This window comes from Eulemur rufifrons, chromosome 8 (assembly GCF_041146395.1).
Source record: "Eulemur rufifrons isolate Redbay chromosome 8, OSU_ERuf_1, whole genome shotgun sequence".
NCBI classification, from domain to species: domain Eukaryota; kingdom Metazoa; phylum Chordata; class Mammalia; order Primates; family Lemuridae; genus Eulemur; species Eulemur rufifrons.
In genome coordinates, this window is record NC_090990.1 from 60387754 (window position 1) to 60407910 (window position 20157).

At 37.2% G+C, this 20157-nt stretch overlaps 2 protein-coding genes across 3 annotated transcripts in view; both read left to right on the forward strand.

Annotated features, from left to right (window-relative positions):
• The window catches only part of MIGA1 (mitoguardin 1), a 77400-nt gene extending 74171 nt beyond the window's left edge, over positions 1 to 3229 (forward strand). For both annotated transcript variants that reach the window (XM_069478109.1, XM_069478108.1), the window contains 2 exons: positions 636 to 752; positions 2567 to 3229. In XM_069478109.1, coding sequence (XP_069334210.1) covers positions 636 to 752; positions 2567 to 2785 — 336 coding nt within the window. In that variant the 3' untranslated portion in view covers positions 2786 to 3229. The remainder of the gene's footprint in view (positions 1 to 635; positions 753 to 2566) is intronic.
• A 9123-nt stretch (positions 3230 to 12352) lies between these two features.
• NEXN (nexilin F-actin binding protein) overlaps positions 12353 to 20157 on the forward strand; it is a 41778-nt gene continuing 33973 nt past the window's right edge. The window contains exon 1 of the mRNA XM_069479187.1: positions 12353 to 12551. The gene's annotated coding sequence lies outside the window, so the exon portion shown is untranslated. The remainder of the gene's footprint in view (positions 12552 to 20157) is intronic.

The window sequence follows — 20157 nt, forward strand, 5'->3', positions numbered from 1 at the left end:
GCATAGTTTTTCCAAGTCAATGCTGTATAAAACATCCCACAGGGTGTTATTTAACAAGGGAACTTTAGAAAGTTATTAATAAACACAACTATCTGTACTCATATTTCACAAGAAGAGGCAATTACACAATTAAAGGATTAAATAATATTAGGTTCCTAACTAAAGGTTAGGATTCTAGTAAGAATAATTTAGTGTTTAATCATTTTTAAATTATTTTAGTCTTTTTCAGTTAATGCAATTATGTGATTGAGTTGGGCTTTTAAACAGCTGAAACTATGGTATTCTTAATAATCCCCAAAATTACATGGCTAAGGAACACTGTAGCATTCATATTATTGCTTGGTTACAACACTGATATGATTGCTTTTAATGAAGTATTTTTATGAGGTTAAAATGCCTTTTAAGAGAATTAATGTTTCTCAGCACATCTGAAACTATTTGCTAGGATATGAAGTCTATGTAAAACATTCTATGACTCTAAAAGTTATTTGTAAGTTTATTAACTTTCTTAATTGATCCTTGGTCGGCCCTCAAAAAGAGCTAGTCATATAATGGATAGCAATTGCAGTTTCTCTACTTGAGAAAGCAAAAACAAGAAGGTAAAAGTAACTTGATTCTCCTTTACTTCCTAACAGATCCCAGATGGATTTTTTGCCCATTTTTATGCCATTTGTGAACACATCAGCCCAGTCCTTGCCTGGGGCTTTCTGGGTCCTAGAAATTCTCTCTATGATTTATGTTGCTTCTTTAAGGTATGTTCAGTCATTGAATCAGTTCTTTTTTTTCTAAATCAAAAAGCAGGTAAGGTTTTATTCTTTTGTTTTTGCTTTTGTATTAATAAAAGAAAGAATATTTAAAAGTAAAGTTATAAAAGTCAACTAAATTCAGTGTTTAAATGCCAGTGTTATATTAGTGGCATTTTATAATACCACTATTATTATAGTGGACCAGTTTTTATAGATTTGGTGCTTTATTCTGGGATAGACTCAACAGGTCCATTCACCATATCAATTCCTTATGCAGTAGATACATGATCTTGTATGGTATTGCCACGTTACAATCAAATTGGTATCATCAGTTTGTTCTTCATTTCCGAGCACTTTACAATTTAAAAACAAACAATATCTGTATTACATATATGGTAATATAGAATAATGTTCTGGTTAAAGGTAACATGAATTATAAAATCCAAGTTGTGAGAAATAGCATGCGAGTTTAAAGTTGTATCCCAATGTCAGCAGTTTAAGTTTGCCAAAACGCAAATTACAGCTCATTGCAGAATTTTCTAGCTGATAAAGTGCCAAGAAAAATCTCTGTATTTAATAGTCTTTAGTTTAGGCTGAGTTTCAAGGAATAAATAAAAGTAAACATAATTATGAATTTGAAAGTTTTGGATGTTTGAAAGTTTATATGTTTAGTATACCATGAATTATAAAAAATTATATTTTTATATTTATGTGTTGTTAGTGTATTAATATTTGTGTAAATGGTTTAGGAAATATTTATTTTACTGTCATTCAGAACTCACTGGTTTTTGACTACTATATTTGACCACCCAAATGTAAGGTATGTGTTTTAGTGGAAAAAATTGAGGCTGAGAATTAAGTCTGTCATTAGTGAATATTCTTACTCGGGGCCAATCATTCTTTGGTCTTCCATTTCTTCATCTATACAATGAGGGGGCTTGGCAGGTTGATGGCTATTTGCTAATTGACTCTTCCATATATAAAATCTAGTGAATCAGTGAAGTGTGCCTTCTTAGTACTTCTTAACATTTGGTTTCTGGAGGATAGAAATGAGATATTCCTGTCTTTTACTCTTTGGAATGACTTTTCTTCCATTCTGAAGATATAACAGACTTAGTAGTATACAACTTGCTTAAAATGGGTTTTAGTGTAAGTAATAACTTACTGAGGTGAAATATCCTTCGGGATTGATAGAAATTAGATATTCCTATCTTTTACTCTTTGGAATGACTTTTTTCCCCGTTCTGAAGATGTAACAGACTTAGTAATATACAACTTGCTTAAAATGGGTTTTAGTTTAAGTATTAACTTACTGAAATGATATATCCTTCAGGATCTTCCATTGTTTGAGAACTGAAATTATTTTTATTTTTCATGTGCCTTTAAGGTTTTATTTGTACAGAAAAATATACATTTAAAAATTATAATTATTGAAATAGTTTATTCCTCTGCCTTAAAGTAGAACCAGTTCTTAGAGGTAACAGTGAAGGGAAAGGACTAAAAATAGCTCCTTACATTTATACAGTACTTTGGGGCTTACAGGCACTTAACATAACATTATCCTTTTTAACCATCACATCAGCCCTGAGTAGTAAGTAGGATGGGTGGTGTTATCTCTTTATTTTACAGAAAAAGAAAATGAGACCTCCAAAAGATTAAATCATTTATTCATAGTCCCTTTTCCAATGAGGCGTGAAACTAGCACTGGAATTCAGGTCTTCTGACTCCTGATTCAATGCTTTTTGCAATAGTAATAACTCTTCAGATTTAATATAATTTTGGTCTAACAAATGCCAATTTGCTTTGTGTTCATTTTCCAGAATCAAGTTCTTTACTTTCTTAAAGACATTTTTGACTTCGAGAAGGTGCGCTATTCAAGTATAGAGACTTTGGCTGAAGACCTCATGCAGTTACTCATTCGCCGCACTGAACTTTTAATGGCCTATCTTGGAGCAGATGCCCTGAGGCATACAAGTAGTTGTATAAGTAGTCATGGTCATGTTATGTCCAGTGGGCTGTTGGAAGCCAAAGTGCAATAAGTATCGAGAGAATCATACAATTTGAGTGTGCTATGAAATATTTTAAGATAACTATTGATTTTGTATATATTACAAAATCAACAAGATTGGTGGGTGTGGACTCAGGGAGGAAAAAAAAATCTAGTAAAAAATGAGTGACTGTACTGTACTTATACAGAAGAGTTAGTCTGTCTTTGAATCTCTGTATGGTGTATCCAGAGTAGCTTTTTACAATCTTTAGGTAATAGTTTAATTTGTGAAATGTTGTGATTTTGCAGGAATATTGCTTGACTTGAACCCAGTACTTGGGAGTTAATTAATTTGTTGTCTTGAAGCTGTCCGAAACGTTCAGTGTCATTCTCAAAAGCTGTTTTTATGCTTTGCACCTTGAAAATACACACGTTAGCCAAGACCTTTGTGGTCCACAACATGCAAGAATATATTACTCCTAGTGTCAACATATTTAACTTTGCCTGAAAATATAGTTTTAATTATAAAGTTATTCACTTGTTTATCAAGTTTAGGCAGTAATGGTGTGTTTAATATGTACTGCTTACATTATTGCTTGTGCATTTGCTTATGTATTTGAATCAAAAACATTGTAATCACTGAGTATTGTTACAAAACATTTAAATGAATTGACATTGAGAAGTTTACAGTTTATAACTTTATAATAACTATAGTTTCCAAAATATATTACTGTTGGTCCTATAAGTTACAATAGAGACTGAAGAACTTTCTTTTATCTTTTTATAAATTAGAGCATTTTTCCCTTGAATGAATACTGATTTAAAAGATAACATTTATTAACTAAGAAAAGCATTTAAGAATTTACCTTTCTTATGTGTAATTTTGAGACTTTCTTCCAACATCTGAAGGTATTAAATTTAGTACAGTAAAATAATTTCTTTCTCCTTCTACAAAACTGGCTTTTAGTTTTTCCCCCAGAGAACTAAGCATACTATGAATTTTTCATAGTCTCATATTTTAAAAATATTTATACTTTGAATCTTAGTGAGGTTTTGCAGAAGGGTTTTTTCCTCCCCTGAATGTAGAACAAAAATATTTTTAATGATGTGGAAGTATATTTCATGTCTGTTACAGTAAATACATGAACAAATGGGTTGTTGTTGTGAGTAAAGTTTTTTTATAGAGTATAATGTACTTTCAGAGTTGCATTAATTTTGTTCCTGAATCCATATACCACTTATTTGGAGTGGCTGATTGGGTATATCAATGGATAGATTCGTTGATTTTGCTTCTAAAGTGTGCTTTATTCATTTTAGGAGTGAGTTACACAGAAGGACCTAAAATGCATTTTTTACAAGTGCATTTTTAGATTAAAGTGCCTAGTTTCTGATTAATGAATAGAAAATGAAGTGTGAAAAAAACCATAATCCTTTAAGATTTTAAATTTATATATGTGCCACATTTATGTAAATTAATTACAAAATAGGAAATTCAGAATTTTATGCTGTTTTGCATGTACTGTGTAGGTTATAGCATTAAACATACAACATATTGCTGTAACTGCTTTTGAGTATGTAGCTCCTTGACTTTTCTTACATAGATTCTTAATAATTACCTACTAATAATTCTTATTATTGATGGGGGAGTATGATTAGAAGTATAAAAACTAAAAATTCCATTATATATTGTTTTACTTTTTATTTAATATCATGGGTTTTCCCCTTGTTATTGAGGTGTGAGGCTTGAATGAAGCCACACACACACACACACACACACACAGGTGTGCGTGCGCACAAATTCCCATTACCATGTAGGGAAGACAGTTATTGCTTATATTAATTTACCCATTTGAAGGCTAAATGTTTTAAGCTGTGGTTTTATAGGCAAAGGTATAAGTAAACTTAATTATTTTTTTGAGAAGGATACTGTTTGAAATCAATTTTGAAGAATTGCACTATTTAATAATGCTGCTACAACATATAAATCTAAGAATTTATTTTATCAGATATGATGAATGACTTTCTAGAATGTGTCTTTTTTTCTCTTTTACATTTCATCTTTTTAAGAAAAAAGTTGCTCAGATTGAGGAGGTTGGCCTATAAATGCAGTGCTTGAGTTTGATTAGTTTCGGGTCTGTTCAATAGCTACTACTTTAGCGAGATGCTTTCTTTGTGGCCTTTCACAAAAGGGAGAAGAGTGACCAAATAGAATTCAGGGCAATAAGTATAGGAAAAACCCCTCTATTGTAAGAGAAGAAACTTGAACTTTTAAAGGAAACATCTTCCGAAAAAGAATGTTTCTGACTGCAGAAGGGTACTTCAGACATACATACCAGTTTCCATTTGCCTTAAAATTGGGTTAAACAGCAAAAGCAATGTTTTAAAAAATAAAAAATGATTAAACTAGTTTAGAGCCTTTTAGGATAAAACCCTGTTTAACACTTACTAATGGTAGTATGATCATAAAATTGTCATTGCTCCCATGAGCCCTACCATCCACTTCCATATATAAGTTATAAAAGAGCCTTGAATTAGTCCTGAGAAAATGGCTTTTTTTTCCTCCTCTTTTCTGGAAGAAAAAAGATAAATGTTCAGGTGATTTATATTTGGTATTTCTTTTTTGTATTTTGGTTTCTCTATATTTTTATGCAACTAAAAGGGTAATGATTTCTTCTTAAAAGTTAACAATATGTTTATTAAATGTCAAAATGGCATTATTTTTTTAAAAAGAAGTTAAGTTTTCCATACTGTTACAGTAAGCTCCAAAGAACTTTCTTTCTCATTCTCATCAAGTAATATTCGTTATTTACATCTATTTACTATGATTCTATTAATTTGTTAAATTAACTGACTTTATAAAAATATTTACAAATGTTTTCTTGCCTTAAGATGTCACATTTTCTAGGTAAATAATTTCCAAAAGAAGGCTGGGCGCGGTGGCTCACGCCTGTAATCCTAGCACTCTGGGAGGCCGAGGCAGGTGGATCGCTCGAGGTCAGGAGTTCGAGACCAGCCTGAACAAGAGTGACACCCTGTCTCTACTAAAAATAGAAAGAAATGATCTGGCCAACTAAAAATATATATAGAAAAAATTAGCCAGGCATGGTGGCACCTGCCTGTAGTCCCAGCTCCCTGGGAGGCTGAGGTAGTAGGATCGCTTAAGCCCAGGAGTTTGAGGTTGCTGTGAGCTAGGCTGACGCCACGGCACTCTAGCCCGGGCAACAGAGTGAGACTCTGTCTCAAAACAAACAAACAAATAAATAAATAAATAATTTCCAAAAGAGTGGTTATTTGCATTACAAAAGAATTCTTTCTTCATTTGTCATTCTATTAAGCCTAGAAAATAGGAATGCCAAAGTAACATTTAGCATACTTCTCTGTGACCTTTTATAATCAGAAATTTTAAATTATGTGTATAACCCATTTGGTTTTATTTTAATGTGAACATGTATTCAGAAATCATTTGATGTAAATTTCAAAGTGATTATAGGAATTAGGCTGAATTCAAATCTTTTGGTTTTTGCTTCGATTAATCAGATTAAGAAATATGTATGTGAGAATTAAGAATTTGTATATTCTGTGATTAATGGAAATAAGGACATCCTTACTTTGTTCCTAGTGATTATGTTACGTTTTGTTTTGTTTAGTTTCAGAACAACCATGTATTAGCTTCACTTGGCTGATATCAGTAAATGTTTCTATTTCCTAAATGTAAGAACTGCACTCATTACTTTGTAGAAAAGTAAAACACTACAGTCATAGAAAAAAATAGCACTGTAACATGGATATATTTCTATTACTGCCAAATAAAAAAGTGATGGTACATCTTACTGACGTATGGAATATTTTAAGCAAAGTTTATATATAATTGCGAGGTCACGCCTGTCTCATCCAATCCTACCTTATGGGAGCTCTCAGTCTCCATAAGACCACATAGATAGGTACAGAGAACACGACGACGGTAGAGGCATTGGAATTGAATATAAAAGGTTATCTTTGTGTACTAACATGAGGAAAAAGACAGTTTTGTGACACATAAAGTGAAGGTACTTGTGTTTTAAAGTGTTTTGATGAATAATGCCATTAAGCACGACATAAATTTACCATATTGATGATCTGAACCTCCCTTTTCATTCACTTCTTTGTTAGGATTCAGATAGATTTAATCAAGGAGAGGGCTGCTTCCTGGACACCGCTGTAGTCACCACATGTGGAAAGGGTTCACCTGGATAGAAAAACAGTATTCTTAGTTTGGGACGTAATAAGCTTATTTTAGAATAATTAAATATTATAGACAAATGTATTAGTTGTATTTTTAAAATTATTAAACACATAAACTGAAATATGTTACTTAATGAGCAAATCATAAAAACGTGAGTTGAATCTTTTCCTAGGTATAGGATGGAATGGAAAACTAGATCAGCATGTTAATCTCATTTTGTTTTCTTTGTTATTATTTACCATCTTCTCTGTTGTCTCATGCATCTTCTTTGATCCCACTATCTGAACTTAATGTTTTACACTTTCACCATCACTCTGTGATGTCCTATTGTTGCACTATTTTGTAGAGCTTTTCTGGAAATCTTTATAAACTCGCTTACTGTGCTCATGCTGCTTTTGACACTGTTTCTTCCCATGCCCTGTATTCTCTGGTACTTTACCCTGCCACTTCTTCCTCCTTCATCTCGTTCTCTCTTTATGCTACCGACATCTTTGATCAGGTTGCACAAGCTCCTTTCTCTGCTCAAGTTCTTTCTTTGGCTTTTATACATCTGAACAGTGAAAACCCTACAGTAACCTTCATCATCTGGGCAGGGAAGGACTAGATTCCAGTACAGAAAAGAAAAGGAAAAAAAAAAAAAAAAAGCAAACCTTCCTTCTATGACACTTTTTTATTCTCTACTTAAAAGCCACAGCAAAGCAACTGGTACATCAAATATCACCTCAACATCTCAACAGTTTGCTTTTAACTATCTCATGTGTGTCACAGAAGCCTCTCACAAAGTACATTTATATATAGGAAATTATAGAACTTTTATAATTTGCTATGTTTGAAATGACACCCTAGTACTTAAATATAGAGAAGCACTTTGATTTTAAAGCACTTAAAATATAGGACTTCCAGAACTTTGTTAATTCTTGTTTAATAATATTCTGTGTGAGAGAATGGTCCCAAGAACTTTAAAAAGGACCACGTATTTAATGTGGTAGGAGATGGATAACAAAAAAGTAGGTTAAAGCAAGTATATTCATTATCCTTTGCTGCATAAAAATTATCCCAAAATTTAGCAGCTTAAAACAGTAAACATTAGCTCACGCAATTTCTGAGGGTCAGGAATCCAGGAATGGCCTCGTCTGGTGGTTCTGACTTAGAGTCTCTTGAGGTTGCAGCCATCTGAGGGCTTGATGAAGGCTGGAAGATTTGCTTCAAAGATCTGCTCACTCACATGTCTGTTGTCAGGAGGCTTCAGTCCCTTGTTGGCCTTTGGCAAAATACTTTACTTCCTTACCAACTGGACCTCTCAACAGGGCTGCCTGAGTGTCTTTAAGACATGGCAGCTGGGCCGGGCGCAGTGGCTCATGCCTGTAATCTTAGCACTCTGGGAGGCTGAGGCAGAGGGATTGTTTGAGCTCTAGAGTTTGAGACCAGACTGAGCAAGAGTGAGACCCCATCTCTACTAAACATAGAAAGAAATTATATGGACAGCTAAAAATATATATAGAAAAATTAGCCGGGCATGGTGGCGCATGCTTGTAGTCCCAGCTACTCGGGAGGCTGAGGCAGGAGGATCGCTTGAGCACAGGAGTTTGAGGTTGCTGTGAGCTAGGCTGACGCCACGGCACTCTAGCCCTGGCAACAGAGTAAGACTCTGTCTCAAAAAAAAAAAAAAGACATGGCAGCTGGCTTCCCCCAGTGAGAGTAATGCAAGAGATAGCAAGGCAAAAAGACACAGACAGTATCTTTTATAACCTAGACTTGGAAGTGATATCATTTCTGCCATAGTCTATTGGTCATATGGGCCAAACATGACACAATGTGGGAGGGGACTACAGTGTGTGAATACAAGGAGGTAGGATCATTTGGGATCATCTTGGTGGCTGGATACCATGACAGGGAATCATAATAAATGATACATAGATAATATAGACATTTTAATTTGAAATGAATAAATATACATTCTTTGGCCAATCTTTTGATATAGCTTCAAAGCCTTCAGTTGGATTCACTCAGTATTTCAAGGTATGTTTGTTACATAAACTATACCCTAAATCATCATCTGGAATATCAAATTTTCCTTACTTTTAAAAGAGAAAAAACCTTAGACACATGTAATGAGTGCAGAATCTCCCTAGATTTTTATAATTTTGTACCAAATCTTTCACATTTGTCTCCGTGCCCTTCCAGCTTGATGGTAGTTTTTGTAAGCTATTTCCCTTTATCAGGTCTTTTCAAAGCATTCTAGTTTTTAAATAAAAGCATTAGCTTTTATAATAACTAAAACTTTCTTTTTACTTTTCTATTTCTTCATTTTTGTAATGTTTATGTAATTTCAAAAACATGCAACTGATATAATCAAATTTAGAACAAACCTTACTGATTCACTGTAAATATACAAGGAATGTTTATACAAATTGGCAGATCTTGGACTTCTAGTAATCTTCTCAAACTTAGCGTGTCAAAACTGCTCCTGATCACCCCTGCCTAAGTCTCTTCTCACATTCTTCTGCGTCTGAGTAAATGACAACTCCATTCTTCCAGTTCAAAGTCCAAAAACCTCTTTTCCTCACACTTCGCATTTAGCTTCCAAAATCCTGCCAGTTCTACCTAAAAAAGTACCAAAAAAAAAAAAAATATATGCCAAGCATTTCTCACTACCTTCCTAGCTATCACCTTGGCCCAAACCCTGTTACCTCTCATTCTAATAATTGCAGAAACCTCCTAACTGGTCTCCCTGCTTCTTCCCTTTCCCCACTGAGTGTATTACCTATTACTAGCATGTCAGATAATGTGACTACTTTGTTCTAAATCCACCAATGGCCACCGATCTTAGAGTAAAAAACAAAACAAAGTCCTTACAGTGTTCTACAAAAGGAGTCCTACAGTCTGTCACCTGCCCCAGTGTACCTCCTATTATTTACCCCTCACCTACTCAGCTTCACCCACACAAGCCTCTTTGTTCTTCCTAGAACATGTCAGACAGGCTCTTTGGTGCCTTTGTACCTCTGCCTGGACTGCTCTTCCTCCAGATATTTGCATCTCCAGATACTTACATAGCTCACTGCCTCACTTTCCTCAAGACCTTTACTCATTTGAGGCTTTCCCTGGCCACTCTGTCTAAAATTACAACATCCAGAAAGGCTTGGCATATTTTTTTTTCTTGGTACCTTTTTAGGTAGAACTGGTAGGATTTTGGTAACTGCAAAGTATGAGGAAAAGAGGTTTTTGGACTTTGATCTGGAAGTCCATCCTCAGCATTCCCTACTTCCCTACTCTGGTTTATTCATAGTGACAGCACTAGGTACTACATAGTTTATTTATTTGCTCATTGTCTGCCTTCGTTTTGTCACTGCTGTATCCTTGGTATCTAGAACTGAGTATTTGTTGAATGAATGAATGATGAATTGGTGGGAGAATAAGTCGGCCTCACATGCCATGGATAGCTATCAGTGTTTTATAGAGAAAATGGAGAGCTTTGTTTAATCTGGTGAATCTCTTGGGTAGAAATAAAACATAAAAAATTAGAAAGCTTCTATTCCTTTAAATAACAATAAATTTTTAATTATAAATTGATAAATATGAGGAAGAAAAGGGTGGGATGAGAGTTTATCATAGATACAGATTTGGGTGCAAGGAAGCCTTTCTGAGAAAACAGCATTTAAGTAGAGATGGAAAGGATCTGTTGAAGTTAGGTGAAGAGTGGGGAAAGTGGATTTTGTGTCAAGGGAACAGCTTGTGTAAAGGCCCTACGGCCAGAATGACTGGAAATTTCCATGAACTGAAGAAGGCCAAGGTGACTGTATCAAAGGGAACTGGGGCATATGCTAGACCACCCAGACCACATATCACTGTTTGCATTAGAGTACATTTAAATAACTGTTTCAATTACCAATTTAGAACTTTTCTCTAATTGAGGAATAAATGGCTTACCCTTCTTAAAAGAATTTCCATCCTGAGTAAAGAGTGTGGGGATGGGACTGGGAAACAGAGTTATGTTTAAAAGCAGAAGGCCTTTTCAAGATCCCTGAATTACATCTTGAGCACTGCTCTCTGCCTAGGTCCTGAAGTTGAAAGTGGTTGCCTTTCTCCTTGGTTTATCTGTCTGGATGCCAGTTGATCTTTTTTTTTTTTTTTTCAAGTGCAGTGAAGAACAGATCTCCCCTACTTAAAAATGTCCCCTCTGGGTGTACATTTCAGGTTTTAATATGGTGTTGTCCGATGGGTTTAATTGACAGGTTGGTGGTCCAAGCTGAAAGAGATCTGTGGATGCCTAATATTTGAAGATGCCTTTATGAAAGTTTAGGAAGACCACAGGTGATTTGCCATCAATTAAGGAAAGATGGGAGGTTTTTTTTTTTTTTTTTTTTTGAGACAAAGTCTCACTCTGTTGCCCAGGCTAGAGTACCATGGCGTCAGCCTAGCTCACAGCAACCTCAAACTCCTGGGCTCAAGGGATCCTTCTGCCTCAGCCTCCCAAGTAGCTGGGACTACAGGCTTGTACCACTAAGCCCAGCTAATTTTTTTCTATTTTTAGTTGCCCAGCTAATTTTTTTTCTATTTTTTAGTAGAGACAGGGTCTCGCTCTTGCTTAAGCTGGTCTTGAACTCCTGACCTCAAGCAATCCTCCTGCCTCTGCCTCCTAGAGTTCTAGAATTACAGGCGTGAGCCACAGCGCCAGGCCGAAGATTTTTTTTTTATAGACACACACTCATACACACACACACACACACACACACACACGAACATACATTCTTTTATTCCTTTTCCTCCTCTTCTGCCTTCAACTTTTTTCTTTTAAACTGCTCTCTTTGGATTTAAAGACCAGAGCCAATTCCTGGTGGTCTAGTGTCTATAAAAGAAAAAAATAACCACACACACCAAAAAACCAGAGCCAAGAAAAGGGGAGCAATAGATGGAAGTATTCCGGAGCGCTGCCCCACACTCTGGCTAATACAGGGAAAGTTGGCCAAAGGTCAATACTTTGGGTGAAGATAACGTAGGGGCTTGGTTTCTTGATTGGAAACTAGGACGGGTAGAGTAGCTGAGAGAGGTGGGCTCCAGGGCAAACGGGTTGTGGGTCGGGGGAGCCAGCCCCAGCCTGGTGAAGAAGCCCATTCCAGCATATTCCTTTCCTTCAGGGGAGGCAGCCTCCCCTCCCCGGGCCTTGTTGGAGGTGGAGGCGGGCCTAAGGCCCAAGGTTAGAGGGTCGGCTCAGGCACCTGGGGCCGGGCGACAGGCAAGTTCTGGAGGAAAGTTGGCAGCCACTGTTCCCCCTCCCCTGCTTTTCTCCTCGACTCTCCTCCCCTCCCCGGGCGATACGGCGGAGGTGGGGGGTGGGGAAACTGGCCTTGTGTTTTGGAACAGCTGCAGCCGGCGCTGGGCCCGCCTGGAATGCGGGAACAGGCTGCGCACCAGGACTTTTATGGAAACTTGCTGCTGGAGACAGCGGCGGCGGCGGCGGCAGCCAGAAGGCTCCCAGCGGCTGGAGCAGAAGTGGCAGCGGCCAGAGCGCCCCGACCCCTACCCACACCCAGCTGGCGGACGCGCCCATTCTCTCCCAGAAAAAGGAGGACCTTCGCCTGTCACCGGCTCCTGGCGGGTAAGAGGAGTTCGGGGAACGTGGGATGGGACAGTGGAGACGTAGGTGCCGGGACCCCCGGAGGGGGCGGCGACGGTGGCGGCGGCGGCTGCTAAAGAGGCGCCTGGGGCCCCGGTCCTGGCCGGGCTGCGCCGCAGCACCGGAGCGCGCCGGGCTCCGTCCAGCTGTGGCTGCGCGCGGGTGCCGGGCCTGAGCGGACCGGCCCTCGGAGCCGCGTCCTGCGGGCCAGGCAGGGAGCGGGCCAGGGTCCGCCTCGCTGTCTCCCCGCGTTAACTGGCCTTCGGCCCCTGGTCGCGATTTCCTTGCCTTGGTGCCCTGCGCCGTGTCGGTTGAGTTTGGAGTGCTTTCTCTACTGTAGGGGAAGAGCCCTCTGTGACATGAGTGGGTGTCGGTCCCTTTACTGTACCCTTGGGGTCCGAGCGGGTAAAGTTCAGTGTCGTCCCCCACCACGTGCCTCCGTCACGGTCTCCGCCAGCACTGCCTGTTATTTTTAAGGTATCATTCCTGATCGGCCCCTGTGGAGGAGGACGAGGAGTGAAATATGATTTAACAGCCTATCATCTACCCCACTTCCCAACCCTCGTCTCCAAACTGTTTCTCCGCGATGCTGCCCGAGGTGGGATGCTGGTGGTTGAGCAACTAGAGCTGGAAGTTGGAGTGAAGAATGTAGTCACTTCTTGAGAACTCCCTGTCTACATGCTTTTGAAAACGCCAAGCCATTCCAACTGTTTGTAAACTGTGAAACACTCTGCAAATGCTAAAAATGTTTTATTACTGGCATTTGTAAAGAAAATAACTAAGTTGAGAGGTTACTTGGCTATTGCAATGACTTTGAGATACTCATTTTATATTTACTAAAGGCCATAACGTGAACAAAGAGAGTAGGGAGAGAAATAGATAACAAGGTAAAAATAGCATAAGAATATGTCCTAACAAAATGTCCGTCCTTGGGAAAGAGGCAGGTAGAGAAGAGAAGCCATAATAAGAAAGAAATTAGTTCTCTGACCAAAGCAATGGGAAGGAACATCATTCATCGGCTAAATTTTGTTAATGAATTCATGTAACAGGAGCCCATTGGCCTGGGCGTCACAACATAACTATGTCTTGGGTAGTGTGATTAAATACTTAAAAACTTAAGTATTTATACCATCTTAGTCACACGTTACTGAGTGGACCACGTAATTTTCCCGTTTAATAGTATTCTTTTACAGGTTAAATTGCTGCATAAGAAAACTCAAAATATACGCTTCTGGAATTCTTTTGAGCTTTGGGGTATTATTGGTAAGGGAAGAAAAATATATAATTAATCAAATGAGAGAAAGGTTTATTGGGGAGAGGTATATTTAGTATTTAGTATAATGAGCTGATTATTCAGTGTAGCTAGTTAAGATTTTTCTTCCTTGTAGCTATTATCCGCCTCTTTTTGAAGGTATTTTATTTTTTCACTGATGTTTCTGAGGAATAATTTAAAGAAAAATGTGTGCAAGTCTGTGTTTTATCTCCCTTAAAGATCCCTAAGCAAAAACTACAACTAAATTCTTTTAAATTCAGTTTTCCTCATTACAGTTATTGATATAATCCAGTTTTAATGGAAGATTTGCACTTTAAAATCCATTTAAAATTGAAATGTGAATAGCAATTTTTCCTGCTCACCTTAAAATGGAATCTGTGCTATTTTTGAAAATTTGACATGTAAGGCTGATCATTGTCAAAATGTATGTCATCTTGAGATGACTATATTTAGCATCAACAAAGGAATGCGTTATCTAGGTTTTTGAACAGTATTTTTCCCTTGAAATTTCACTTGAAGTATTTAGGTTAGGGTTTCATTTATGAACAGAATAAAAACTATATACATATATTTGGAAGAGATTAATTGGGGATTTAGATTGTTTAGAACCCAAGAGGCCTATATTGACATACTTCATTTATGAAAAGAATAAAATCTACACGTTATCTCTGAAACACCCTAAACTCAAAAAAAGAAATACTATTTAAATTAAAATACGAGATTTTTTTATGTGCCTAAAATAAAACAATGCAATAAATGTGGAAAACTATGTAACAGAAGGGCAAATATCTAATATTTAGTTTTTACAGAAGAGAGAACTTTTATTGTACTTATAACTATGTAGGCCACACACACAAAAAAAATCTTGGTAGTTTCATCCTTTAGAGAGAAAATGACTTACAACATTCTTAACAATTTCACACATTTATGTTCTTCTTTAGTCAGTTTGTGGTCCACATTACCTATGTAGTTTCTGCTGTGTTCTCTTTCTTCTGGTTTTACAATTGCATAAATATTGCATACATTTAAATATTGAATATATAATTTGGCTTAATTTATGGTAGTGTACTTTCTACACTCTAGCATGAGTGGATCTGTACCTAGAAATCCACCTTAATTTTTAGTTGTAATTTGTATTATAAACTTAATACAATCATATTATATGTATGGTTAAAAATTATGGAGAATGGCAAAAGTGGCTTTCATAATGATACCCCTATTGTTAGTATTTTGATATATTCCCCTCTAGTCTTTTTCTCATGCATAAAGTTTTTTTCTTTCATTGTCATATCTCAATGAAACAACATGTGAAAGCATCTGATGCAGTGTCTGCCATGTAGTAAGTGATCAACAAGTGATTTTTTTTCTTCCCCCTTTTTTCCTTCTTGATATCTTTTCCTGTTTGCTCTCAGATTTGAAGACAAGCAGATTAGGGCTCCTCAGGCTAGGTTTTGAGGTTGGTGAATAGGCCTCCCTTTGCCCCTTTCCATTTTCTCAGTGCTGTCTATTCCTTTAGATCTGTGCCATAAATTGACAGTCAAAATGATACTTCTAGCCACAGACATGTTTGAAATTTGATACATTTTACATTAAAATATGGATTTACATCGTCTCTTGAAAAATTAGAAGATCTGAACAAAATTGGGTCCACATTTTTGCCTAGCAGCAATGTCCTGGAATAAAATAGTGGCTGCCCCACAGACAGGCCACACACTCCCTGTGAAAGTAGTCTCCAGGATTCCCTATTGTTTTATTAATACAACTAGTCACCTCATTTACACTGCCTGTCAATTGCATGACATAATTATTACCTTACATTACATTTACATTACCTGACCCTAGACATGTGAGTATGCAGTCCCTTGATCTAAATATTAGGACAAGTACATATAGTGTATGATATGATAGAAAGTCTGCTGGATTTAGTGTTGGGAACCTGAATTTTAAATATTATGGATATATTTTTGTTACAAACCTCTTAATATGATCATGGGAGTGGGAAGAAGAGGTTAGCATTCATTGACATTAATTGTTATTGTCAGTTAGAGCTGAAGGGATCGTGTATTGCTAACTCAAACAAATCAAATGTTTTCACTGGTGGTATTTTAGGATGCAGAGGGGAGATATTTCTGGTAAAGAAATCTTTCCTAGGATCTTTTAAATATGAATAATTCTACTTCCGCTCCATTTGAGAAATGTTTAGGAGATGTTTTGTGACCCCCTAGAGCTTGGCCATAGAGAGGAATTAATTACTGTTCTTCTACCTCCCTGCCCCACTGACCTGGAGCCAGAGGCCTGGGTCTTCCTATTCCCACCTGTGTCCTTCAGTGAAAGACCATCTTCCACGTGCAGAGAGGATGAGGAGGCCAGACTCTTCCAGTGATTACCACATCCATCCATTTTCTTGTGAAGCAACTTCCTGAAGTCCTCAGTTTGTGGTTGTTCATGATATTTAGTTTAACATAAGCCCACCTCATTTTATTTTCTATTATTATGTTATTTAGTTAGTGCATCTATGCCATCAGCCCTCTTTTTATAGATATCAATCATGAGTCTTTGGGCTGATTTTATTATTCTTTCTTTCTTTCTTTCTTTTTTTGGAGACAGAGTCTTGCTTTGTTGCCCAGGCTAGAGTGCCGTGGTGTCAGCCTAGCTCACAGCAACCTCAAACTCCTGGGCTTAAGCGATCCTTCTGCCTCAGCCTCCCAAGTAGCTGGGACTACAGGCATGTGCCATCATGCCTGGCTAATTTTTTTTATATATATTTTTAGTTGGCCAGATAATTTCTTTCTATTTTTTTAGTTGAGACGGGATCTCGCTCTTGCTCAGGCTGGTCTCGAACTCCTGACCTTGAGCGATCCAACCGCCTCGGCCTCCCAGAGTGCTAGGATTACAGGAGTGAGCCACCGCGCCCGGCCAGCTGTCACTGTCTTGACAATTCTCTTCTCCTTGGGAAAGGAGGTAATACATTAACACCATGAAATAGTCATTGTAAATGATAGAAAGCCACAATTTCAAATTGTTTGCTTGATTGGCATCATCATAGCTCACTGCAACCTCAAACTCCTGGGCTCAATCAATCCTCCTGCCTCAGCCTCCCGAGTAGCTGGGACTACAGGCACACACCACCATGCCTGGCCAAATTTTTGTATTTTTAGTAGAGACAAAGGTCTTGCTCTTGCTCAGGCTGGTCTCAAATTCCTGAGCTCAAGTGATCCTCCTGCCTCCGCCTCCCAGAGTGTTAGGATTACAGGCGTGAGCCACTGTGCCTGGCCTACTAGCCAGGATGTCCCCGGCCTATTTGCTATTCAACTATTTTAATTGTATATCTGAAAAAGTCAAGGAAAATTAATTAAATTTAGAAAATTTAGAGGATAAACATAGGACCAATAAAATTCTAGAACAGAAGCATTAACATGAATATTTGAGAAAAATCTGTTGCACTTAGTATTATATTCTGCTAAGAGTCTTATATATTCTCTCACAGCTTGAGCTTCGTATCTTAACATCCAACCTGGGAATTATTTTATTCTTGAAACTATTTTATCAGGCCATTAAGTCATTTTCAAAAACTTCTTGAAACCTACCTCTTTAATTACTATGCCAGTTTGACACCATTAGTATTACTATTTGGCATGTTGTTTATATATATGTAATGTTTGATGTACTTAAAATAGGTAAAAATGAAGAATTACAGAGTGAAATGACTAGTTAACTAAAAATCAAGAAACTTGGAGTCTAGTTCCTTGTTCTGCTGCTGAACAGCTTATAACCTTGGATAAGTCATATGATAAATGAAGGGGTAGGACAGTTGGACTAAGTGATCTTTAAGGTGCTTAGAAAATAAGCTCTAAGTTTCCACTATTCTTAATCCAGGTTTAACCAGACACCAAATGTAATTCTGACAGGTAGTAAAGCTGTTCAAAACTAAGCTAATTTTTTGACTCAAACATGCTTTTTAATTTAATCTCAGTTAATGCTACTCTGTCCACCCATTTGCTCAGAGTGGAAACCTTGGGTTCATCTTTGACAGTATTCTTTTCCTCACCTCTACCCCTCCAAATCAAATTGGCCAAGGTTCTCACACTAGTGCCCCCCTGCAATGTAAGTTCCATTTCCCCACAGCCTAGGATAGTGCCTGGCACATAGGAGGTGCTTGATAAATATTTGTTAAATAAATAATGGGTCACCATGTCCTGTCAATTCCACTTCTAAAATGTCTCTTCCAGCTTTTCATTTGTAATGCCAGTGTCCTAAGTCAGCCCTTATCTTCTCCTGCCAAGATCATTATACTTGTCCTCCTCCCTCTAGTCTTTCCCCATTTCACTCCATTTTCTACATTGCCATAAGAATCTCTCTTTTTTTATTTCTGTAATCCATATCTGATTCAGTCATGTTCCTGCCTAAAAAAAATACTTTACTGGCTCCCTGTTGCCTATAGTATTATTAGATAGTATCTAAACTTTTTCTTAATATGACATTCAGAATTCTTTCTAATTTGTCTTTCTAGTTTTGCCATAGATTTACTGGACAATTTATGGTTCCTCAAATTTACAGTGGGTCTCAGGCATTGGTATTTTTGTTCACTTTGTTTCTTTTGCCTGGATGCCCTTACCATCTTTTCTTCTGTGTGAAATTCTACTTATCCTTCAAGGTCTAACTCAAATGTTATCATCTCTGTGAAACCGTTTTTAACCCAACCCCTTCCTTAATCACACCATAGTCTTTTCCATGTTTCTATAGCCCTGTTATAATACTGCTGTTATAGCACTTACTACTTTGTGTTATAATTAGTTGTGGTTCCATTTACTTCTCTCACCGAGGCTATTTGATTTCAAGGGCTATCTCTTATTCTTTTGTATCCCTTTGCCAGGCATAATGTTTGGCATACAGCAGATTCTCCTTCTTACAAAAATACTATATTATAAATACAAACCTAATCTGTCAGATTTGAAAAAAATGCAACTTTTTTGATAAATCATGTCCTATTAAAATAGTAATATTGCAGTATTCCCTCTGAAACCTGTGATGGCCCCTTAATTATCTTCATTTAACATGAATGCTTAATATGCTAGAATGGCATCACTAAATCCCTTTATCATTGCAGCCTTCTTTATTATTACCAAACACTTGTTGATAAACCCCATCAATTCAACCTTATCTTTTGGTTTGTGTTTTCTCTCTAATCTTATTCTTGATAATGATTCAGTTAGCTTGCCTGGGACCTTAGACACTTAGCAAGTGCAATGGAGCTGAACTGTTATGTTGCTGCTGCTCCTTTAAGGTGGCCAAGGACTTTGCGTCTGCCTGCTCAGACAGAAGGAAAATCACTTAACCCTAGATTAAGAAAAGTCTGGAATCTCACAGATTTTTCTTAATCTGAGTATAGGAATTAAGTTGTCAAACCAGTCTTCATTCAGTATTCTAAAATACAGTGAGTGAGTACTCAGTCCAACTACTCCCTTTCTAGAGCGGGAACTGACATGATTTGATAGGATGTTCTTTCCTATAACTCAGCAAATTTCAAAATGTGGTCTTAGAACCCCTGTGAGTCCCCAAGATCCTTTAGGGGTCCATAAAGTCCTTCCTTTTCCAACTACCTATTTGTATGAGGTCATATTTTCTTTATAGACTTCAGTCAAAACAGCAAATCATAATAGTTTGCAGAAGTAGATATGCAGATGTATTTCTCTTTTGTTAAGCTAGATACTATAATGAGATTTGCAAAAATGTAAAACAATGCCACTCTTCATACTAATTACTTTTATTCTGGAAAATAGAGTTATTTTTCATAAAATGTTTTTATGTTTAAACAAAGGCTTGTTCTTGTTTTAAATGACTCATGTATATATTTGAATATTTTCTGTTTTAATTTCTAATATATTAAATATCTATAGTTATAATCCATATAAACAAAACCTCTCTAGGATCCTCAGTAATAGGACTTTAGGCCCTGAACCCAGAAAGTTTGAGACCCATTCTTGTAATTCATAGCCTTTCTTTTAGTGGAACATTTTCTTTAACATTACAGAGCTTATTTTTATTTTTTTTTTTAAGAGACAGGGTCTTGGGCTGGGCGTGATGGCTCACGCCTGTAATCCTAGCACTCTGAGAGGCCAAGGTGGGTCGGTTGCTTGAGGTCAGGAGTTGGAGACCAGCCTGAGCAAGAGTGAGACCCTGCCCCTACTAAAAAAATAGAAAGAAATTAGCTGGACAACTAAAAATATATATATAAAAAATTAGCCGGGCATGGTGGCGCATGCTTGTAGTCCCAGCTACTCGGGAGGCTGAGGCAGGAGGATCTCTTGAGCCCAG